This window comes from Balearica regulorum, chromosome 5, assembly GCF_011004875.1.
Source record: "Balearica regulorum gibbericeps isolate bBalReg1 chromosome 5, bBalReg1.pri, whole genome shotgun sequence".
Lineage (NCBI taxonomy): Eukaryota > Metazoa > Chordata > Aves > Gruiformes > Gruidae > Balearica > Balearica regulorum.
This window is the reverse complement of record NC_046188.1, coordinates 54,666,722-54,691,682: the sequence shown is the minus strand read 5'-3', so window position 1 is coordinate 54,691,682 and position 24,961 is coordinate 54,666,722. Positions and strand designations below refer to the sequence as shown.

The following is a 24,961-nucleotide window of genomic DNA, read 5'->3' as shown; positions in this document are numbered from 1 at the left end:
GGCCAGTTGGTTCCAGATGAAACATGACTCTAGTCGCTATTTATTATGTCAAGTGATCAATGTATTGTAAGTGATTTTACTAGGTAGATCCAGAATCTATGTGAAAACACAACCACCGGCACCACGGTCTGCAGAAGCTGCTCTGCACTCAGACAAAACATGACGTAGAAATTTTTCCCAGGATTGGTCTTTCACTCAGTGAACATTTCAACTTTCAAGAACTTTGCTATTTAGTTTATTTTGGAAAAGGCAGGATGGGTCTGGGGAGGCAAGCTGGCTGCTTTCTGTGCTGGGGACAGAGATGCTGAGAAGGGAAGGACCATCTCCTGATGAGTTTGCAATCAATGACATGACCAGAGGCAGGAGATAAATATAACCAGCAGCTGAGTGAGGCACGAGACAGCAGTGTGATGACCATGGTCACCCTAATAAGCAGTATTTGCAATTGTCTACCATTTTCTGGACTTTAGATACAAAATTTTTGCAAGACATTTGAAGGCAGTTTTGCACAATGTTCACAAGTAGTTCCTTTCAGCAGAACAGGTGGAATGGGAACAAAATCAGAGAGGTTTGTGGGCAATTCAAAGCCTGGACGATGAATGTTGGTATCACTAACGAAGACACACAATTACCTATGAAATACCACAAAAAGGATTTGCAAAATGAATTGACATCTTCACTAGCAGCTGTGTTGTGGGGCTGAATTGCTTTCCTATGGGATGGAGGAAGCAGAACATGCTTTTGCTGTGCTGGACCTGAGGGACTATGGTGGGGAAAACCTGCGTGTTTCACTGCAGGTGTACACTGCAAATGTTTGCAAAAGGGAGGCTGTGGTGCCTCGTCTTGTTTCACACAACAGAGAAGGGAAAAAATAAAGCATTTCCACAATAGTTAAATAATTCCATTGCAACTAATACAACATCTTAATAACCTGGGACTGTACCAGAACCCAGCAGGCAAACAGCAAGGCGAGATTGGTGTGGGTCTCTCATCAACCTCCACAGGGAAGGGGTCGTGCTCTAAACTGATAGTGGCCTTTTGATTTTGCTGGTGTGTAAGGTGGCCCACAGTCAGCAGCAAACTGCATATTCTTTATCAAAAGTGCAGTCTGCTTGGGTGGAGACTGTTTCATTACTGGTGACAGACCTGGCAAAAGTCCTTTGAAGTGACAGTCTCAGGATGGCTCAGTATTCACATATGGGGGAATCAATTGACTAATTACAGCAATAAATAACCTCTACAATGAAAGTGAAACATAAGGTGGGGGTCGGGCACCTGCAGGCGTGAGGGTGGCCAGGCTGGGGGGACTTGCTGGTGCTACAGACCATGGATGGGGGAAGAGACATTTGGGGTAAATCAGTCATCTGAGGATATGCCTGGCTTTTTGATCTGGTTCTTGCTATCCAAAGCAGCTGAGGGGCCACCCCAAGAAGTCGCAGCAGATAGAGCAGCATTTCACTGTGGTGCCCTGCCAGCTTTGCAAAGGAGCTATGTCCCTGGCATAGGCTGGTCCCCAGGATCAGCCCAGGGCCCTCTGCACCAAGCCAGAGCCATAGCACAGGAAACTAGGAGATACAATAGGGCTGTAACGGATGGGAAAACCCAAAATAACTCATACAGTTAACTGAAATGTCAACCACTCCTAAATGACTTTACAGCAAAGGCAGAAAGCAAACAAAAAACATGGTGGTGATTAGGGTCTTGCACACCTGGGCAAATCCCTCCACCCTGGAAGCTGTTTTAGTTGCAAGGAGGGGTTTGTGAGTAGCCTGAGTATGGCTGCTGTCTCCAATCCTCCCTGCTCCACTGATAAACCAAAACCAGGCAGGCAGCCTGAATGCAGCCACAGGCCTACTGCCTGTTAATGTGTGTGGGGAGGACTCATTTCAAAGGGAGGAAGTCACAGCACCCAAATGGATTCCCCTTTGGCAGCACATGAAAGCTGTGTGGTTTCAGAACAAAGAGCTTGATTTTTGCATGTAGGAAATAAGGAGATCAGTTGTGTAATGTTATGCAAGCTGGAGGGGAAGCCTTAAAAGTTATAAAAAAGCATATTATATTTGATGCATTTGCCAGTGATACTGACTGAGGCATTCTGCATTAACTGAAGTTGCAGCACAGCGCAGATGAGGGAGCTGGGCCAGCAGAACAGTAGTGACAACAGATTTATACCTCTTCTACACTGCAGCACATCACTGTTACTAAAAGGAGGAGAAAGGATTTCTTTTTCAGCAGAAATCTGTATTTGTGGCTGTTTGGAAATGGGGGCTGGAGTAAAATGCAAGCAATGGTTTCTGGTACTTAAATTACAGAGTCCAGTAATAATTTCTTACTTTTCCTCAGTTTGGCTGTGCGTGTGGACTTCCGTGCTGGGGAACTGACTCAGAAGGACCAGGGTGGCATCAAAGGTTTTCTTCTAAAGAAGGTTTCATGGCTGCTATGCATGATCCTGTTGAGCACATACATGAATTAAAGCAAAACTCCTGCGGCATTGGCAGTTGAGAACAACTTTTAAGATACTGGCTCACAGAAAATGCTACTGTGCTGTACATAGTACTTTATTCCATGGGCTTATACATAAAAATGCCCTGAAAACAGTGGACTAAACACAGAGGCGGTACTCCTGTGGAAGCAAAGATGTACCTGCCGCCCCGAGGGAACATACCTTGAGGCATGGAGACGTGGAGAAACTGAGTGCACTGCAGAGAGCTAAACACACAGGGAAATTGTCCATGTTGCCTACAGAAACACGTACAGAAATCTAAAGAAGCATAAATAGTGGAGAGAGAATCATAAAGCTAACAGGAGAGGAGAGAAAAGAACAAGTGCAAGGCTTGTAGTTTGATAAACAACCATATGCAGTGAGTTGACCTTAGCCAGCTAGAGACCCCCACCCAGCAGCTCTCTCGCCTCCCTCCCCAGTAGGATGGGGGAAAAAATAAGATTAAAAAGCTAGTGGGCTGAAATAAAGACAGGGAGACTGCCTACCATTTACCGTCATGGGCAAAATGAACTCGACTTGGGGAAAATTAACATTTTGCCAATTGTAATAGGTTTGGATAGTGAGAAACAAAGACAAATTAAACCACTACACCCCTCAGGTTCATCTTTGCTCCTTCATTCCCAACTCCTCTGCCCGAGGAGGCACAGGGTGTTGGTGAGTGGGGCTGCGGCCAGCCACGACAGTCACTCTCTGCCCTCCCTCCTCCTCACACCTTCCCGGGTGGCAGAAGGGGGGATCCCTTCTCCGGCAGTCGGAGCCCTCCCTGTACCTCTTCCCTCTCCGGCCTGAGTGACAGCAGGGCTGTTCCTCACACTTTTCCCCTCTCTCCTCGCTGTCTGTGTGGTGTTGTGCCCTTTCTGGAGAACATTTTTGCTGAGGTGCTCCCAGCTCCACTGACAGGCTGGGTGGTGCCCTGTGGTGGGGCCACTGAGGAACTGGCTGGAACCGGCTGGGTCCAGCATGGGACAGCCCCACCACCACCTCTCCTCACAGCGGCTGCCCCGCAGCCCTGCTGCTGCCAAAATCTGGGCACCAACACCGAGCATAGACCTTCTTGCTGCCATGCTGCCGTTACACCTAGGCTCCTCATCTGACCTGGCTGCTGTGTCTAATCCACCCTGCTCCCTCCCCTGCTCCGCACAGGACAGGCACGGCCCTGCAGCCCTTACCTGCCCTGAGGTGGCACCTGGCCCTTGTGTCACCCGGTGGGTAGGTCTCCCTTCTTCAGACATTTCCCTCCAAATAGAAATGAAGTGATAATGTTGCTGAGAGAAACAGGGAGTCCCATCCCAGCGTCCTTGGGGCCCACCAGGGCTGGCATTGCCCTGGGGCAGGTGGGAGGAGGTGACTCCTCAGGGCCCTCCGTCACTTTGGGGGCTGAGGGGAGGTTGTTTCAGACCTCACATTGGGGCTTCTAGGGGACGTGTTGGTGACTGTACCACCTTTTTGGGGGTACACTGGGCTCTCTCCAGCCCACAGCACCTGAGGGGCAGGAGGGTTCTTAGGGAGCCCAAAGGGAGGCTGACATTTCCATGTGTCAGCCTCCTGGTCTAACACAGTGCTCCTGTGCCTTCCCAAGGTCTAAACCGAACCAGTCAGTAAAAAATGCAGGACTTTGGTTTCTCTGGCAGAAATTAGCAATGCCCAAAGCCAGGCTGGGCTGCAGGCTTACATCCTTGAGAGTTGGTGGCGATGAAGGACTTGAGTTGATGAATCATGCTGATTGATCCTAGTGCAAGTGGAAGGGGAAAGGGAGCGAGGACGGAGGGATTCATGAATAATTAAACACTGAGATGGAGCAACATACATAATGCATGATAAATTAGTCCAAGCACAGCAGAGGAAGCATGGGTAAAGTTTGTTTCAACAAGCATAAAATGGGATGTGACAAGGTATTTATGCCAGAACAGCTGTTTGCTAAAATTTTTCATTTATTTATACAGATTTCCTCTCCCTCACAGTTAGGGGTTCTGCCTAGGCTGGGACAGAAATCAGCAACTGAGCTGGAAAATAAATTTGGTTCCTGCTGTGTCCCAGTCCAGCACGCTCCCCACCTGGGAGATGTCCCTCCTTGCTTAGTACTAGACTTTCCTATTTGATAATCTGATGCAGTATTTCCTGTGCTGAGAGTTGGCCTGGTCGTTTGGGCTCCAGTTTGATTGCAGTTAAGGTGGTAGGGTAATGCTCACAATTCCATGGAAACTGAGAGACCCGTGTTGAATCACTCTAGCCTTTTCGGATCCCAGTTTCCTCAAATGTTTTCTTCCTTCCAAACTATATTTGCTGTTACAACATAAATTATTTATATTTTAAGATGGTCTGTTCATTACAGATGGTAATGAGGCAGGCAGCCAGAGGGCATCGACTCTATACTGCAGCATCAAACTGATTTAAGGGTGTGTGTAAATAAAAATCGAGTCCATTCCTTTGTTTAAACAAACCTGGCAGGTCTGTTTAAATTCAGTTTTCATGTAAATAACACTAACGCTGCATTATTAGACTTGCAAAGTTGCTTCATCTGAATCAAAGTGAGTTCTGAGCAATATGACTTTTTTTTTCACTGTGAATCACTTAAGGTGTCCTTTCCTGTGTTAATGGATAAGCTAGGTATCTGTCATGATAGGTCACAGGACACAAAACACAGAAGGTGTTTATTATAGATAGCTGGTAGAGCTACTCTGACACACAAAACCCCCAGCTTTGATACAGCTGGTTTCATTCCTTTTGCTCATCGTGGGCTGCACCTGGAATAGGATTGTGTGAAGCCACCACTGAGCTTTTTCTACCATTCCTGCACCCTTCAGGCAAGGGTTTATTGAAACACTGGTCCTTTGATCTTGTCTCTCCTAAGCTCTGTCAGCTCCAAAGCGGCCTACTCTCTGAAAGGAAGGACCACCAGATGTCATGCCTGCTGACCTGCCTGCTCCAAGAAAGGGTTTCCTAATTCTCACACGTGTAAACACACTCTGCAGGCTGCATTTTTCAACTCTAGGTCTGATGCATGCTTTCTGGTGCATATTGCAGTTCTTTGCCTAGAATTGCAGTTGGATTTCTTTGTGTTTCGGGAGGTGACAGAACAATACCCTCAAGCAGGGACTGCTTAGACATGAGGTGAGGGAAAAATAGTCTGAAGTTTTCTGATTGTTTTAATATTTTTTTCTTGCACATGCTCTTTCATCATTCCTTGCTAGAAAGGGTAAAACTATGGAAAGTGACACTGTCTTGCTGTCATTTGTATGCAAAGTGGGTGTGAAGAGTTAAGTATAAAACAGCTGTCCCCCCAAAATCAGTATGTTCTCTTTAAATATTGAGGTCATCTATCTATATAAAAATATATATATTGAAAAAACATGCAAATGCTGAGTCCATAAATATGCAGAACCAGGAGACTGCTGTTAAAAGCCTAAGACTGCACAACCCCCTTAGTGAGGACACACAGATGCAGCTGCATATTCAAGGTGCTGGAAGGGATGGGGAAGACAGAAGCAGCTTTTGATCTCGCATTACAGAGAAGCCCAATGCAGTTTTAACAGCCTTAGCCATAACTACAAAGATACACTTTAGTTCCTTGAAGTGTTGTAGGCTTCCTGCACACTGCTGGGCTCTCCCAGTGCTAAGAAAGTAATGTAACTTTCCCAGAAGTAATGCCCTACTTCACAAGGGTAGGGCCATCCTAAGGATAAATGCACTAAAGAGAATGAAAATGTGCTATGGCCAGACAAAACACAAGCATGCTACAGAAACTCCTCAGTGAGCAAGCCCAGCAGGTGAGCAGAATTCTGCTTTGGGTTTTTTTTTTTTTTTTGGTAGGGTTTTTCCCCTTCAGCTGTTGCAATGACTCACTGATTTGCATGGCCACTCATGTTATGGTTTCTGAAAAGCTTTGAGCACATGATTGTGATGATGACATGCCCTGTCAGCTGTTTCTAATTCAGTTAAGTTTTTTCTTTCTCTCCCTTCTCCTCCTAGTGCCTTGATCTAGATGGGCCTTACCACTTTAAAAGTAAAGTGGGACACAGGGATGTGAGAGAGAAAAAGAAAATTTCTGAACTCCCTTCCCTGTTCCAAATTAATTAGAGCCAAAACCACATCAAATACATGTAGAAAGTATCTTAGAAAATATTCTCCATTGCTGCATTTAAACACTGAAACTAAAGTTTATGATGAATGGTAAACCAAATCCTGCATTAGCAGCTCTCTGTACACAATCATCCTGCATGAAAAACAAGATAATAATACACAGGTGGAGAAAATATAGGTGTTTACCATGTTTCTAATGCCATGTGCATAACTCACAGAATAGATTAACCCTCTAATGCTTGTCACTAGGATGGGATACCAGCACAGCTGCCTGGCCAATTGAGTTTTCTTTTATCAGCTAAAAATTAAGAAGTTCCTGAGGCAGGCTGCTGTGGTAACCTGCTTGGTGTCCCCTTCTTTTGTATTCCACTGGTGTGGACCCTGGCCTGCTGCTGGCTTTGTGCTCTGCTACTCTGAAAGTATGGGGGCTCTTCACTTGCTTGTCATGTTTCCCTTAGTTTCAAGACAGCTGTTTCCAGTAAGTATATGTCCTGCTCCTCTGTGTAGCCAAAATACTGTTTTCCTAAGCTACTACTCAACAAGCCTTTTTCCACAGCTCCAAGACCCCCCTTGGAGGGAGCACCTAGCATGTAATTGCCTTCAGGGTGGCATGTGCTCTCTGCCCAGCAGAGAATGGGCAATATGGCAGTGTACAGTGGTCAAATGAAACCCCACATTTTCCAAAGGTAGCAGAAGATCCCCAGCTGGAAGAAAAGCCTGTGTGAATTGGTGTGGGCCTATGCCAATTTACATCAAAGGGAAATCCAGATCATAAATGCTTGCATATGTAGCTTTCCAAGATCAAAGTCCAGGCTGTTGAATTCAGTTAGGCTGTGCCTCTCTGCTAGAGCCTGATTTTAGCATACTGTAGCTTTTTAGGAGCTCCTTTTCCAGCTATCCCAGTGTAACGTGGCCTTCAGAGTTCTGGGGGTAACATCTTTGGCTTGTGGTCCCCCAAAGGGCTGTATTATCAACATGTAAAGAGAGCAGAGGTAGCACTGTTTTGCATAAATAAGTGAAAATACATTCATATCAAAACAGGAGATTAAACGCTATGACCCATGAAAGGGAAAACCAGTTATTGTTAACGAGAGTCTTGCTGACATTCTAATACAACTTTTTTCCTTACCATTTGCTTTTTCATTAAGAAACCTCTCCCATTTCAAGACGCAGTCTAGCTTTTTAGTCTTAACTTTCCAAGAGGTTGTCTGCACTACAGACAACTTTGTCCTCTAATACATGTAGGTGAGGGTGTGTGATGTCACTGGTGGAGATAGATTGGATGATATTTGCTTTTCAGTTGTGTCAGGAGACTGGAATAAATGTTGCTGGAAACATACGCCTTGGCCTGGACTGCAGGCGTATGTTTCCAGCATATCAGGTGGTGAGTCAGGTTTGCAGGTGAAGCACCTTGATGCAAAACTTCTATGGAAACAGAGCCAGATAGTTTTTACCTCAAAGAAGTCAGGAGAGGTAAATGCCAGCAAGGGAGCAAAACAGAGCGCAGAGACCACTGTGCTTTATTAGGATTTCATAGCAAAATGCATCATCTACTGTAAAAATACAAATTTTCAGACTGGTGACATAGGCCTGGTGTTAATTTAGAAGTAAAGACCTCTTAAGGTCTTCCCTGACCTGCTAACGTGTAACAAATGCCTCGTCCTCTTTAGGATATACTGTAGGTTAGCTAACACATGCTAAGACTGACTTTTTTTGTTTTTCCTAGTAAAGGCAAGACCTAAGGTTCCCTGGATGTCAGCCAGCTCCAACTGCCACCTCTGTGAAGCTTTGTTGCACACTGGGATATTTTGCTGCTGCTGTAGGACTGACCGGGTGAAATCAAGGGCTCTTCCAAACAGCAATGGACTCTGGGACAAACACGTGAGTCTGAGGAGAGGATGGCTTCCCACAGCCACTGCAGCAAGTCCAACTCTGGAAGATAAAATACAGGTAAGATTTCAATGGTCTCAACACTGCCCACTATGAACATAGCTCTGACCTTAAGTGAATGCTAGGTTGTGTGAGCACTCATTCCCACTGTCCCCTACAAAGCTAGGTCTGATGTGGTAACCCCACTAGCAACATGAATTCACAGCTCCGGATGTTGCTATATTGCTTCCCAGCACATGAGGCACTTGCTCGACTGATTTCTTTACCCTTGTCAGTGTTCAGAATAGCTATGTGTCTATTTTAGCCAGGCAAGTCAAGTGCAAGTTGTTTTTCATGCAGGATGACTGTGTACAGCAGCACAGGCAGGGGGAAGCTTGATTTTTGGAGAGCAGACCCTTAGTGTGGGGCAAAATGCTCGCCTGCACTCTGATGCTGATTTTCTTCTTTATTGGCTGCTCCTGAGTCTGCAGCCGGAGGAACGGTCTCCTGTGGAACGGCAGTTTTAGACAATTTTATTGGCTGATGAATCTGATCTTGCCTGGCCACCTTCCAGAAACACTGACTTGCCCGAGATGAGAGAGGAAGGTTGCTCTGCCTGAGGCTGTAAAGCATTTGTTTCGAGACCAACATAACACCCATGCCTTGCTGCACAGTAAGTATATAAAGATAGGTCCGTATACACACAAATATATGCGTAAAGTGCTTTATAATATAATTGCTGACACAATTAAATGTGCAGCTCCTGTGGACTGCGTCTTGTTTGCTGCTTAATTATGTGAAAATGTACTTAGTAAATTGCTTGCTGTCACCAAATGCTCAATTAACTGTTGCAATGATCTAAGTTGAAACACTGCATTTGCCTCCTCCTCTGATTATTTCCTGTGCTGCAAGACATCGATTTAAGCTTTTTGCCATGAGAGAACAAAATACAGCTGCAAGATGTTGATCTTAAAATGTTTTTTTGCAGCTTTATTCTTTTGCTGGTGGAAACTCAAAATACCAGAGCTGCTTACTAATATTTGCTCAAGTCTTCTAAAAATTGCTGATTAATCTTGCCCTTTCTTTTATAAGGGTAACTTCTGTGAAGTTTGATGCTACGGATTGTTTTGCAAGTTGTGCTTTGCAAGAGAGCAAAAATAGGGCAGAGCCAAGGAAAAGAACGTTTTTAATGTAGACCCCAAAGTGTATGGTGCTCAAAGTGGCAGGATACTGCATTGCACCTACATCAGTTGCTAACAGCTCTCCAGATGAATGTTTCTGGAAGAGCCTCCAAAACTATTGCTACATAAGGACTTGATGGTTGACCCAAAGCACTAGAACAGATTAAAGGCATGCAGCTTTTAGACTGCAGCAGCTCTATAATATTTAAAGATGCAGCTAATCCTGAGAGCACAGCATACTTGCTGCTTCAGAAGTGATACCAAATATTTTAAGTTTCACTCAGCCTGCTGTGCCCCTAATAGCCCGAGTGGATTTGGAAACCATGACTTCTTGACAGTTTTGGGAAACAACCTTTTATCACTGTACTTGTTCAAAATACCTCTCTCTAATGTTTTGTCATGCTTTGTTAGGAGAGGTGAGGAGGAAGAGGGCTGGCAGTGTTTTCTGCAAACAGATCCCTGCTGATCATTGTGCAGGGACAATATAGCATCCTCAGGGCTAAGACAAAGTATTAAATTAAAGATGAGTAAAGCTATATACAATCCCCAAACTCTTCCTGAGCTAGAAGTTTCCATAACCTTTGGCTACGCTTGGCACGACTGCGTTGATGGCAATGACGCTTTTCTTCATTCTTCTTCCTGAGGGCCAAGGGGGAACCTGAGCAGCTTTGTGTCTTGTCTTGGCTGGAATAGCTTTGTACTGTACTGGCCTGGGATGCAATGGGTTCCTTAAGGAGCCAGAAACAGACAGCATGGTGCTGGCTGTAGCCTCTAAAAATCACCTGGAAACGCAGCTGCCTTTTCAAACTGTGTAGTTATGTTTTGAGAACTATGGGCAGAGGTAGGAGTAGGAGGGCCAGGTTTTTCAGGTGGAGGAGAGACATGTGCATCGATTTGCAGCTGTAGTTTTAAGTAAGAGTTTCCCTATTATGTCCAAGTGGGGGATAGGGGAGCCCCCACTTGGTGCGATTCCTAGCTGTATTTCAGCTGCGGGAGGAAATAACCTTGTTGAACTGGCTCCCATGACAAGTGGAATGGCAGTATATGAAGTTATGTAGCTCTATTATCAACTGTGGTTATGAGAGTGAAATAGGACCTTATCTTAATGAGAAATGAGGCGGCAAATGTGTTTTAGTATGACTTTGGTGCAATTGTGCCAGGTACCATTGACAAACTTTTGTGCTGTGTCGTCTAAACATTCATTTTGTTGGCCCTGTAAATAGTCTAAACTGCTTTTTTGCTTGCTCCTGTGCTTCTGCACAACTCCTGCTCCTGTTCTTGCTGGCTGAAGCTTCTAAGGGAGCCATGGGAAGTTGACATTCATACTCCCTGTATTTCAAACATCCCTTCTAGAAATCACAGGCACTGCCATTATATGGAAGGTCAGGCAGTATCTGCAGAACAGAATTATGTAGTTTCATAGATGTGTTTGAGATTTCCTGAGATTTTGTTGTGGATTTTCAATTAGGACTTCTTTTAGCTTAAGATTTAAGTTTAATACATATGGAAAACATAGTGTTGACATACCAGCATGGTACATGTTCACCCTCCTGGAAAAGTTTTTTTTATTAATGTCAGATATGCATATGTGAAGTTGCAGTCTGTGGCTGGTGTAGTTGTAATAGTAAAAAGGAAGGAAAAGGGGAGGAAACTCTGCATGAAGATGTGAATTCTGCTAGTTTTAGGTTTAAATGAGAAGCATTTGAAAGCAACCCATGGTAGAAATGGAGCTTTACCACTAAGCAGGATGCAACTTACTTGGGGGGGGAATGCATGGGCCTTTTGATTCTCCAAAGGGCTCTTTGATACCCTGTTACTGGTATGCTGCTGGTGTGTTTCTGCAAGACATCAATTGTGCAAAAGTTAAATACAGCTGCTCATTTATTTATTGAGCATTTGCAATCATTCTAGGTGCCACAACAGTTAAAATGCTGGCGACTTCTGTCACTGTCACACCAAAGGTAGAGGTGGCCTCACTTTGGGCACCCATGGAATGGATACCAAATGAGCACCTGTGCCTGCGCTTTGCCAGTGGCCTCTGTGAGCAGTCCCCTGGAAGCAAGGGTGGCCTGGGGCCCTGTAGCAGGCTAAGGGAGGAAGACAAGTCACATGGGATGTGTTGCCCTTTCCTGACCTGCCCCACAGTTTGTAGGAGTGTGAGGGCCATGACTGCAGCCAGCCTCAAAACAGTGTGGCAGATGTTTACTGTTCTGCTGTCATTTGTCTGGTGTGGTGCTCTGCACCACATTTGCCTCCCTCAGCCTTGTAAACGTGCCAGGATCCTGATCTCTCACTTTTCTTGGAGCAGATAAAAGAGAAGGGCATTTCTAGCCCTTTTGCCTTGAGGGAAGGCAGGAATGGAGAAAAGTGGAAAAATCTCAGAAGAGGAGGCAACTAAAAATATCATAAAGCTTGTGATTTTGTTAATGGTTATATTTGGCAATTCTGTAGAAATGGATCTGAGAGAAAACTATGATTCTCAGACTTGTGAAAAAGCATTTATTTGGAAATGGTTTGTTTTTAAATTAAGATGTGAGTGAAGAAAGTGGAAATACATTGATTGTATTTTGACAATTTAATAGAGCTTTTGTGCAATGCTTTTACAATATGTTAGTTTAGAATGTGGACTTGCAAATTACAGTAGTATTTTAAAGCACTTGAAATTCAGAATGACACGTAAACTGACTGCAGTGATTTTATTTTTATCTTGGTTGGTTTTGTGTTAGTTTGGATGTGAATTTTTATTTCTGTATATGTATATAAACATAATCCTATTAACATGTATGTAAGTAGGAAGCTGGTAGGCAATGAGCTTACATATATATCAGCATATTATTGACCCATAATATGAAATATTTGCTACCAATATCCATCCGTAAACCTGATGTGCTGTGAATTTGTGCTAGGAGTAATAAGGCAAGAAACAGTTTATGCTCTGTGATACAAATAGCCAGATCAACAATGGGAATGAAAACTGGAGTATTGTTCTTCAGTTTTAATTACAGCCTGACAAATGGTGCATTCACTTTGGATTGTTAATAAATGGCCCGTATGGCATCCTTTGATCACATGCTCGTCAGCTTCTGCAACAGTAAGGCACTTGTTTTCAGGGAATACAGAACGTAACATTTAATCTGGGCTTTCTGAGCAGAGGATTGTCTTGAGTAAGAAAATGGACACTACCAGGAGAAGGTACCTTATTTAGGTATCTCAGAGTTTTCCAGTCTGAAGGCCTGGTGCATGTTGCATGCATCTCAGCAGCAGGGCCAGCAACTTCCTGATGTTACAAATCAAACCAGGTAAAACCAGGAAGGGTTTTTCCCCACCAGCAAATTTCATTCTTTCACAGAATATGTGAGGATGTTTTTTCCATGGTGCACAATTTGGATTCCAGGATGCCTGGCATGCAGGGACAGATAAAAACTAACCAGAGAAGGGGGTTTTATTTAGAAAGCAAAACAAAATTAGAATTTCTTTGTGTGTGAGAAATATGCATTACAAAAACCAACCCCAACGCCCACCCTACCCACCCCCCAGAATAAAGACAACCTATTTACTTTTAATCACAGTATTTATTATACCTTTTAGAAACAAAACTGAAATTCATAGCCAGGACACCAGCTGGAGACATTCAGGAATATCTCCATGGAAATACCATCTTGGAAAGCAAAGCTTGTTGAAATTTGCTCATTATTATCTTCTGAGCATTGCTGTCGGGGAGAAAACAGGAGCTAGGCGACAGCTAGTCTCCCTGTTTTCTACACCCACTGTCACAACAGATGGATGGGTGATAGGATCTCTCCAGAGCAGCTCGTGTCCTCCCTTATAGTGTAGCTCTTTGATCCGAATGGGCAGCCAGTGTTTGGGACCTTCCTGGGGTGTTTCTACCAGAAAATTATACTGATTACACACAACTCATATCTTTAATGTAATCTTACATGTTTACAAAGCATGTGTGTATGTATGCTTCTGTTTCCCCGAACACAAGAGCTTTCCTCCCTCGGAGTTTTCATCTGATCCTTCCAGGGGCAAGGAGGTGCAGGAAGGAAGCAGGGAGAAGGAGAGTGGGGGAAAGTCTATTGGTCTCACTTTGGGAAAGCTTCATCAGTAAGGTAGAAACCTACGACCACTCATAACCTGCTGCAACACTGTCAGCCCCCCAGAGTAGTCTGAACTTCTGGTCTGACGGTAGCAAATGACCAAACTGCACAGACTCACCTTTTGCTCCATATAAGCCAAGATTTGTGTCCCCTTAATCCTTTACGAATGATGGGTACAACACGATAGCTTAAACCCCAAGGCAGATGGTGCATTGCCGTACCATGCATCATTTTGCATGTGTGATGAAATGTGGCTGGCTAAATGTGTCCAGATGGGCATTGCTCCTTTGATGAAGAAATCATTACAATGTGACAATTTGTGGGAATCTAGGCTAAAATAAGCTCTCATACGGAGTGTTAGTGCAAGGCACAAAGATGAAAAAATCTTTCTCCACATACGTAACTAAATTAGGGGGGAAAAAACCTTTAAAAGATTGTGTAATCATTTAAGTTACTACTTCATGGAACTCAAATATAAAGCATGTAAAACACTGTGAAAACAAGTAGTGTTGTGAACTTTCAGCCAATACTCTAGTGCAAATATATAAAATGCTTCCCCAGCATACCTGATTTGTCCTTTCAGCTGACTTTTTGGGAAAGATTTTTGAGGAAAATGTTCTATCTGATGTTACATGTCTATAATTTTCAGGCTAGACTACCGAGGGTTCATATACTTGTTATTTTGGTTTCCCTTTAGAGAGTTCTGCAGTGTGTCATAAATCCAAATGACTCGTACAGGGTTTAGAGAATATGTAATTTGCCACATGGAATATATGCTGGTCACTACCTCTGTTCTTAGAGGCAGCTAACAAAAATTATGTCTGACAGGCTGTTTTGGACTGTGTGGAATGATCTTTCATCTCCTCAGATTCTTGTAAATCGCTGTACTTCACGATCGGGGTAAAATGTTTAAAGTTGTCAAAAGTAGCTTTAAAGCCACTGACTTTTGAACTTTTAAAAGTGGTTTAGATAGGAGCTTATGCTGTTGAATCCTGCAATCACTTTTGAAATGTTTTTTCTAGTCCATCTTCCTTGAATGAATACAAAATTCTGTATCAGAAGTAAAAAGTGCCTAACTTTGGCCACAAAGCATTGCTGATCATGAACTTGCTGAAATGTTATCTGTGAGGAGTAAAATTTGGAAGTGACTTGCTGAAGTGTGGAGGGTGTCCACAGCAGGGGGGTTGGAACTAGATGATCTTTAAGGTCCCTTCCAACCCAAACCATTCTGTGATTCTATGAACTAAGATTGTCGGGGACAGTAACGGCTAAATGCCTCAACCTTTGCAATATAAATGATTACATTTGAAACTAAGCATGGGGGAAAAATGCATTTGTCTCAGGAAAGGAACAGTGAGCACTTGAATTATTTTTCCTTCTTCCAGAATCCATGCCAGAAACAGGAATTTCCTCCAGTAATTCTATCACGGTAGATTAGGTTTTTACATTAAATGTTCTTGCCTGGGCTGCAAACCAAATCTCATTCCTCTTGCCTTTATTTATTATGGTGAACATCAAAGTTCAATATAAAAAGGAAACATTTAGTCAACCTCTTACCTCCCTTTTGTGGTACAAGGCTCTGTGGGTGGAAGGGACAAAGATATGATACATGAAAACATGGCTGATAAGTTTTCAAGTTTATGTCATGTGTTGGCTCCAATATATGGACATCACACTTTTCATCAGAGTATCATAGAAATTCCATGAAGACCCTATATGGATGCGATTTCTGGATGAGAGTGAAGATAACGAACTTGCCCCAGTAAAGTCTGTGATATATGTATAGACACCCACTGCAGCAACTTGCACCAACACAAGCTCTGAGTCGCAGGTAAGCCACGTGGCTATGTCTTGGCAGTTAGTCCCTACTTCATACTGCAGTTAAGCTGCACTGGCTTCTAGGAGGTTATTGCATCTGCAACAAGCATTTGCATTGGTGCAACAGCTGCGTTTCAGGCTTTCCCCAAACACTGGAGAAATGCACCAGCTGGTCCCAGGAAAAGTCTTGTCTGTGTGAAGTTTTGATAAAAGATGGTTAGATTTCTGAAAAATAAAAGGGAAGTAACACTGAATAATCTGGGAGATATCTTTCTATCCAGGCTTTATTAATGATAATTTCCTACTGTGGTTATTTCTGTACATTTGCTGAGCCCAGCAGAGCTTGTTTCCTTGCTCTGGTTTTGTCTCATAAAATTCCAAAGTATAGAGCTGCCACTCATGCTTGCCAGGGATGAAATGTTGATGTGATGTAATTTAACTATAGGCAAACTGGCTTAATTAACACTTACAGTTTGTCTTTAATAGGCTGGTTTAGGATATGCAATTTTGTTTTGTAGTAACTTTCAATTTTTCTTTTACATCTTTCCTTTTCCACTGTAGCAGTGGAAAAAGAGCTCACGTGCTCTTTAGCTGTCATATGATCATGCAGCTCCACAGAGGGACAGGAAAGGTTCTGTTCAAGAAAAGTCAATGTATTTGGGGCAGGACTCAACAAATTAACTGGGAGCCTGTTTTTCTAAAGGCTGATTTATGCCAACAGGGAGATCCTCATGCAGCGTGAAGCAGCGCTGCACTGAGCTCAACAGAGCTACTTTGTTTGGTGGGGGTTAAAAATCTGGTCCCAAGCGTGCGTGATTTTCTCTTTATGCTGTTGCAATTATAACCACTGTGCCTGGGGAAGGATTTGCCTATGTCTCCTCCTCTCCTCTCTTTATGGCCTAGCGACCCTACAATGCACTGTTTATTCCCTTGGGTTTTTTTAAGGTTATCCATGCTCATGTGGCAAGCTGCGTTTGTGGCTGGCTGTTACTACTTGTATGAGCTTTGATGCCGCAGGCTTGGTGACAGTGAAAGCACAGCAGTACTGGAGTTGCCGCAGCCTTACTGCCTGCAGCGGGGCCCCAGGACCTGGTTTGTCCAGCTCAGCCCATGCTGCCATCTCACTTACTGCTCACTTGGTTTGCCTCCACATACTAAGAGTGTGCTTTCCTCCCTGCAGCGTGGCATATCGAGAAGGCAGGAGTTACTCTGAGATGTGTTTCCCTGCCAGCAGTGGCTCATTGTGCTATATTGAACTGGTTTGCTTCTTACGTATGGCAGCAGGAAAAGCCTGTCCCCGTGCTGCTGCTCCTGCTCATTTTATAATTTTAAAAGACATGGTCCGTTTGACTAGCACTCCTTCTGTGTTTGTAGGTTAGACACAACTCCCTGTGGGTCAGCTTTACATCTTCAGCTATAAATGTAGGTCAGCTGGCTGCCGTGTGATATGTTTCTTATCCTTAAAAGCACAGGTCCTCACACGGAACTTCACAACACATTGCATTTGCTTGTCTTGTAAGATAGCTCATTTTGCTAGTGTAGTGAGTGGTTCAGCTGCTCTTGTGACATTAGCAGTCCTGCCAGCAAGATATTTTTCAGTCTAGGTCTTACAGGCACATAATGAAAGCATTTTCTGCTGTTTCACCTGAGGGTTTTCCTGCCACCTTTTTTGGTAAGGAGACACTGATCTCAGCCCTGTTAATGAAATTAATTACTGTAGGGTTTGACAGTTGGTGCCTATAAATCAAAGCAAGTCCTTCAACTTTTCTGCTGTGCTCAAGGTCTGTCTCTTATGATGCTAAACTTAAGATTTGCTCATTCTTGCATCCTAGAAAGCCCATCAGAGGTTTGAAGTTTAGATGTGAAAGAGATTCTCACAAGCTTGCAAAGAGCAAGGAGCCAGTTGGGTTCAAGTTACACTGCTGAAGGACCTGCTGTTTCCTTTATAGCACACATTTGGTTTACATATCCCTGTCTGCAGACTTTAATCTTAGATATGACACTTAATATGCTTTGAATTTGTTTTAGCCCAGTTTCCTAAGAAGTTGAGGCTTCTTTTTCTTAGGCAAAAGGAAAAGCCTCAAATGGTTTCCCAAAATAGGCAGCACAAACCAGCCAACGGGTTCATGAATTGGAAAATTTGAGTTAAGTTTCATACAGAAGACGGTGGGTGGTGTGGAGCTCTCCTTGTCCATGGCTGCAGGGACCCTCCAGCTGCTTGTAGTATCATGGCAAGGTACAGAAAAGGTGGATGGTGAGGAGCTTCCTTTGTCCACAGCTGCGGCAACCTTCAACTGCTTGTAGAGCCAAGGCAGTGTACAGACTGCAGCTCTGAGAGGTCCCTTCCAACCTCAACCATTCTGTGATTCTGTATGTGTAGTATTAACTTTTCAGCAAAATTCAGGAAAGGAGTACAGCTCTCAAAGGCACATAAGTTATGACAAGTGTCTGCACTGAGGGGAAGGCTCTAACATGGATGGGGTGGTTGTATATCTTGATTGACATGAGTATGCTTGGACTCACCAAGTGTTCATGATCCCCCAAGAGCCCGGTGGTTGGTGGATATAGAAAAGAGTAAGAGGATACACTGGAGGAGAGATACATGGAAATAAAAGACCTTTTAGGGGGTCTGTGGGAAGATAAGGAGGTGGTGCATCAATGCACAGAATGTTTCTAAACTTCATTACTTCTGCTGGCAGGACAACTTTTCTGCAGTATTTAGAGAGAAGGAAGTGCAGATGTGGCTGTGGTAGGTAACCAAGAAAGGAGCCTAGTCCCTTTTGTGTATCTTACATTCGTCTTCAACAAACCAAATTTGTGTAGACATCATCAGTGTGGCCAGCAAAATGAACATAGTCTTTTTGTAATATAGTAATCCCTCTCTTCAAATACAAGATAGGTTAGCAACTTTCTTAGGGCAGAATTGTCCCTTTAACAAATGGAAACTTCTCAAAAAAAAATTTTTTTTTTCCCCAAAACTGGAATTTCTTAATAACTGAGACTTGGAATATTACTTTTGTATTGAAATGAATTTATTTGGCTACCAGAAAGAGTAAACAAATTAAGGAAAAACTAAGACAAGTTTTTTTAAAATGAAGTGTCTTGCATTTTTTGAGAAAATATCACTGTATAGTAGATTATTGAGATTATATGAGATTAAGTCAAATCTCATTAAAAATTGCTTGGTTCCATTTCTTCAATAGCAGGATGCAACTTTATCCTGTTCGTTAATCTTCAATTCACTGCTTGCTTTTTTTTTAACCTCTGTCTCCTCCTCCTTGAGCACAGAACTGAAATGCAAAACCTCATGTTGGAAACTGACATCCCAAAATTCTATTGCAAAAAGAAATCTGCTAAAGGGATGCCAATTTAGTAAGTCATTTGCAGAGCCTCTTCACTTAAAAGAAAAGAAACTCTTAAGGGCAACTTTTAAGATCAGTCTGACTTGTTACCTCTGAGATAGGCTGTCCTTCCTGGAAGACACTCAAAATAAGACCAATAGCTAAACCTTTGAAAAAAGGAACCTCAGGCTTTAGGGCAGAATTTTGCCTGGCACCATTCCATGGGGTGCCGCCAAAGCCAGCCAGATTTACCACCCAGCAGGTAACCAGCCCCGTGGACAGATGTCAGTGACATTTGTTGATCACTTACAAAGACCAGTGCCATTCAAGCTTCATTTGACTGTAAGTAAATACCTGGTGCTTGCAGAGAAGTTACCATTTTCCTGCAGCAGAAAATCAGGCAATTTGGAACTTAAACCAATTTTCTTGCACAAAATTACAGGGGAATGAAATAGGGTTTCATAATGGAAATGATGTAGCATTGAATATGGATTGTCTGTTGCCTCCCCATAAGAAACAAAAGACATTTTGTATCTGACAATATATATAAAAATCCTGTATGTTTTCCTCATCTTCTTAGTCATAAATAGTGAATCTTCAAGAGTAACTCTATATATCTGAGCAGCCATTTCCAGCTGGGAAAGGAAGCATTGCCGGTCAGATGTTAGAGCACTGCCTCAAGAAAATAAGGGGGAAAGTCTGATCAAGGGCCAGTTGCTGAGAATATATTACCGATCTGGAGGTGGACAGGCTGCCCAATCTGCAGTGGAAAGCAGAGGCAACCTGGTCCAACTTGGCCCCGGGTCCCCCATCAAAAAATCACTCACAGGGTAAGTTGCAGCTTTCTGCTTTGATGCTCCTGACTTTGCCAGCCAGAGATTTGCTTTTCCCTCTGCCCCTCGTGGTGCAGCAGGATGCAGTTTGCCAAGCTCATTAACTTTCTCTGGAAAAGGAATTTCTGGCCTGGCCATGGCTGGATGCAGATTAAGATTTATCTGAGTGTTGCCAGAGCTGAAATGACTGGAGACATGTTTTTGCATCTTCAGGGAGAGTCCCATATACTGACCTTGGCCCAGCCTGCACCAGCCAGACCACATTCCCAAAATCTCTAGAGTAGAGAGGGAAATGGCACCTCTCTGGAGAGAGGCTGACTGGTTTTGTATGCACAAGGATCAGCCAGGTGCAACACAGAAGAGTTGTGCAGTGGGTCTTCAGACCCTCATGAGCAATGACATGTCAGGGATTTCTTCCCTAGAAAGGCTCTGCAGAGAAATATTCCTCTAAAAATGCTTGGCAGGAAACACACTTACTATTATAACCTACTAAATAGATGTGAACTAGACTTCATTAGGAGTTTTGATGGGTCTAAGCTGGTTCAGGGCAGCAATCAGGCTGTGACCGAACCAAATTGTCCCTTCTTTTACTGCTCCAGTAATTACCTGAAGTTGATTTGCTTTCATTATAGGAGTCTATTTGGACAGCAGTGAGGATGGGCAGGGAGCAGATGTTCAATGAGCAGCAGAAACGAGGAGAAGGCTTTTACCAGTGGCTGCTATCATGTTCTTGAATGGTGATGGGGAAGGTAGCTGAGCTTTTATTGTTACTGCAAATACATGTATGTGGCAGGAATTGGGAGGGGGGAGGATGTGCCCACTTTGGTGTCAGCTAAGAGTCAGGCTGCCAGCAGCAGATGCTAACAGTGGCCGTTTTAAATCAGACTGCGTTAAAGTTTTGGAGATGGAGGGGATGTGCTTTTAGAGCCAGGGCAGTGACCTGGAAGGAAGCAGCAAAAGCTCTGCCGACACTGGCAGCAGATGACATGTGGGTCAGAGGCGGCACGAAACAGAAGACTGTTGCTAGGTCAGAGCTGTCTGCCTTGGCTGGAGGTGGGCGCAGGAAGTGAACTCTGTGTGTTTCTATGTGGCCATGTCTCTGTGCTATGAATGTAAGAGGAGGGGGAGGAGGGAGTCTCCTCGCATTTGAACCAGGCGAGCTGAAGCACAGGGAGGGAACTCAGGTGCAGCTGGTTTTTGGAGTCTTGTCAGCACAAACTGCAGTTTGAGAAGGACAGTGGTGGGTGGCTTGCAAGCTGTCCATCTTGCCTTCTGCCGATGTGCCGGGAGGAGCTCCTTTCCCATGCCACCTGACTGCAGCCTGTGGATATTGGCAGCATGCGATGATGCCATGTAGGGACGCCTGAACTGCTTCCTCGTGGCTTTTTCTGGGTACCAGAAGCAGCGTAACTGCCTTAGCTCAGCCCAAAACCTGGGCTAATTTAGCCTGCCTTGCAACGAGACTAATTCAGTTAGGTGGGAAGCAGTATCTGGCGGTTGTGCTGCTGTTTGCACTTGACCTAACCCACTTGTCTCTGTCCAGCACTGCTTCCTGCTGTGGGGAGCTCTTATCTGAGATGACAGCACATCAGAGGCTCTGCTGTCTGGCATTTGGCACTGGCAGTGGAGGATAAGCAGATAAACATAATCTTTACATGAAAGAGGGCAATCAATCACTGGAACAACTTACCAATGCTTATTGTGGACTCTTCACCACTTCTTAGAATTGCTAATCAAGATGATGTGTGTCTTTTAAAAATGCAAAATACATATGTATGAGTTAGTTCAGTAACATCTTGTGCCTTGTTCCAAACAAGAAGCCAGACTATGATCACAGTGATCTTTTCGGGCCCTATAAAAATGACTCTATACATAATTTATAGAATTATAATGAATAAGATGTTATTAATTTTCTCTTGAAACATGTCTACTCTTATGTCTGGATCCTTCTTCTGACACAGAAGTACATTTAACAACAAGTTAGTTCTTCATAGGTAGTTAATGTGACCTTCATTTATTATGGCATAAAACAACTAACATTTTTCCAAGTATTTCATAATCTCCTTGGAGAATTAAGTATGGAAAGCTCAAGTAAAGTCTCAGAGTCCAGAACTGCCAAAGAACTGAGGACCCATGGTGAAAAGAATTGTCTCCTTAATATTAGCAGAGTTTAGCATGACCAAGCATGAATTTTAGTAAGATCAAGATTTAAGCAAATTAGAGAACTTTAAATATGGAGCCAAAATCCACTGAACAGACTGGAGGAGCTTCCCTGGAAAAGGTTTCACCATGTTTCAGGTCCATTAGGTCTCTTGCTTCTTTTCCATACACCTGCACATTGCTCCCAGCTGTGGCAATCAGCGGAAACAGTTATTTTTAAATATGATAGGCTGTATTTTCCTAGGATGTGTCTATGTGTAGGTTACTCGTGATTTCAAGGAGGCAGCTCGCTGGTGCTGCTCAGAGTAGAGGTGGATCTGGGGTTTCTGGCCCTCTGGTGTGCCCTGCTGCTGCTTTCCCAAATGCCTCAGCAGATTTGGGATTGGGAACTCCACTTTGGAGGGGACTGACTCTGGAAAGGGGGCTGCCGGCAGTGCCAGCACACCCTGCAAAAGGAGCAGGAGGGCCAAAGGCATCAAAATTTGGGACTGGACAAGGTGCCACAAGTTGGGAGCACACTTCTGCATGGTGTTGGCTCTGCTGTATTTGTAGTCAAGGAAGTTTATAAACACCTTGTTCATGGTTAAGTGTGTTGTCTTGTTAGTGACTGCCTCATGGAAGAGGGGCCAGTTGTATCCCAAAGTAAAATACCTTTATCAGGAGCTCTGTAAATTAAATTACTACATTACTTTAGACTTTTTTGCAGTGGTTGTGAATTCCTTGGAGATGCTTTGCTTTATTAACAAGAGGAGTGTGTGCTCTGCCAGAAGCTGAGAAGAAATAGGTTACCGATTTCTGGAGGATAGGATTACAAAAGCCTTTGCAGCCACTAAGGTATAGTTTAAACCTTTTCTGCCTGAGCTTTGCAGGTGCTATGCTTGCCAGGTTGGCTCCTGGCCTAAGAATGTCAAACATCAGCTCTCATATGCTCATTTTTTGCCTTGTGGTTTTCTAGTGCATCCATAGAGGGAACACATCACTCTCTACTCTGATATGGGTCCCGGTAAAGGTCCCAGTATGCAAATTCAGGTCTACTGTAAGCTTTTTACAAAAACTCTTATAAACTCACTGAACTGAATTGTCAAGTGCTTTAAACATGCATTATTCTACTGAAATTATTTCCAATTATTTCAGGATTTATGCCAGAGATAGATAAAGCCAGCAACATAGTGAAGTAAATTCAGAGAAATGGAGTTAGTTGTTTTTAATTTGGGCAACAGAGCCCTTCTGTTCTGTCAAACAAAAGACAATCCACTCGTTAGTTGTTTCTGGACATGCCCAGAGGCACTAACATTTTTGCAGCTTGATTTTTAACTTCTTTTTACCTCATATTCCCTCCTGCTTTGAAGAACAATGTACCCTTAACATTGTCTTTTAAACTTGCAACCCTGGCCTCACACTAGAAACATTTTTATTAGATGATATTTGGCAGTGTCATAGTTTACAAACTTCATTTTGGTAGACTGCAATCTCAACCCTACCATGACTGTGTGCTCCATGGCCCTGTGCAGAGTCTATGGAGGGAACGCAAGGATAGCTGGTCCCAATTCATAGCAATCCTGAGATTGCAACCGAGATACTGGCTACTCATGAAAGAAAGGACCCTGCCAAGGAGGTTTTGTTGCTGATTGTTCTCAGTGCCTTCCCTTGGTCAGGACTGAAGAGCTGGCTGTGGGGGAAGGTCCTGGAGCAGGTAGGATGGGGAAAAGGGAAAAACTACCATGATCTCCTTCAGGAATACCTGGGCAGTCCTGATCTCCTCTCAGATTACTGTTTTAGAGACTGAACTTTGCTGTATCTGTGGGTTAACACTGGGGTAAGAACTAATGTCTTTATCTTTTTTTCAGTGTATTATGGGAAAAGCCACCTTTATCTCCTTCCTGTGATTGTTTTTAGGACAGTGAAGAAGCCTTTGGCGTAGGGAGGACGATTTTCCAGTGAAATACAAAGTCAGGTCATATACCTGGCTCCTTCTCAGCTGGCTGTTGGTCTGTGCAGCAAGGTGCCGGGCAGTGTTGTCTAATGTCTTGCTATTAAAAAAAGGCAATCAAATTAGTTTGAGTTCTGCCTTTTTGAGGAGCTGCTTTAAACCCCTTCAGTTAACCAGGGTTTTCTTGTGGCAATGTGAAATCTGATGAACCTCTGCATAAAAGCCTTAAGATCCAGGATATAACAGTATCTTTTAGTGTGGTTTGTTGCAGACCAAATTAAATCACTGAAGGAAGCCCAGATCTCTTTCTGATAGCACTCCTTTAAAGATCATTGATTTTACACTTGAATATAAAGAACATAACAGTCTCAAAATCTTTGGCATTAATGTGAATGTTCTCCCATTGAAGTCAATCATAAAATTATCTTCATTTCAATTTAAAAAAATCTAAAATACCATGTCAGAAAAGCCTTCCAGGCAAATTTTAACTCTACAGAAGTTATTTTACTTTGTCAGACTAGCTGAGAGACCTTTTTTATCTCACTTTAGTCAGACTCCTGTTTAGTAGGTTTATATCCAAAACATATCCCCACACTAGCTACTATGAAGAAAAATCAATCCTCTCAGCTGAAACCAGGACAGTAGGAATCTCCCAATAGTCAGTGGAGAGTGAGCATTTCCAGAGGGCAAGTCATCGTACCCATTAGTGATGCCCTTTTAAAACTAGGATTAACTACATTGTGAAGGTCTGAGTCACTGTGCACTGACAGAGGTGATTACACCATTGACTAGATGGCTACAGTTGCCTGTAGTTCACCCCAAATGTTTATTGTTTACCATATCTGCTTAGATACTTATAAAAAGGGTTCAACTTAATCAGTCTTTCCCTGTCAAAATGTGTGTATGTAGAGTTGCAATTCATACTAGCAGTGAAAAGAACTCAGATTATCCTTTCTTTAAAAACATGCACCTTGATCACCTTGATTGTGGCTAATTTTCTCGGCAATAAATGCAAATAATACTGTTATTTCTGTTTACCTTTCCCTTACACATTGCCTTCATTACTCAGGTATTTTTCTCCTCATTTTTGTTTGTTTACTTTCTCATCTATGCTCCCAGAAGGCTGTAAGCTTTTGCAAGGCAGTG

General features: G+C 43.4%; 1 protein-coding gene across 1 annotated transcript in view; it reads left to right on the top strand.

Moving 5' to 3' along the window:
- Positions 1-9,024: 9,024 nt before the first annotated feature.
- The window catches only part of OSBPL5 (oxysterol binding protein like 5), a 182,410-nt gene continuing 166,473 nt past the window's right edge, over positions 9,025-24,961 (top strand). The window contains exon 1 of the mRNA XM_075754960.1: positions 9,025-9,125. Within this exon, the coding sequence (XP_075611075.1) occupies positions 9,111-9,125 (15 nt within the window). The 5' untranslated portion in view covers positions 9,025-9,110. The remainder of the gene's footprint in view (positions 9,126-24,961) is intronic.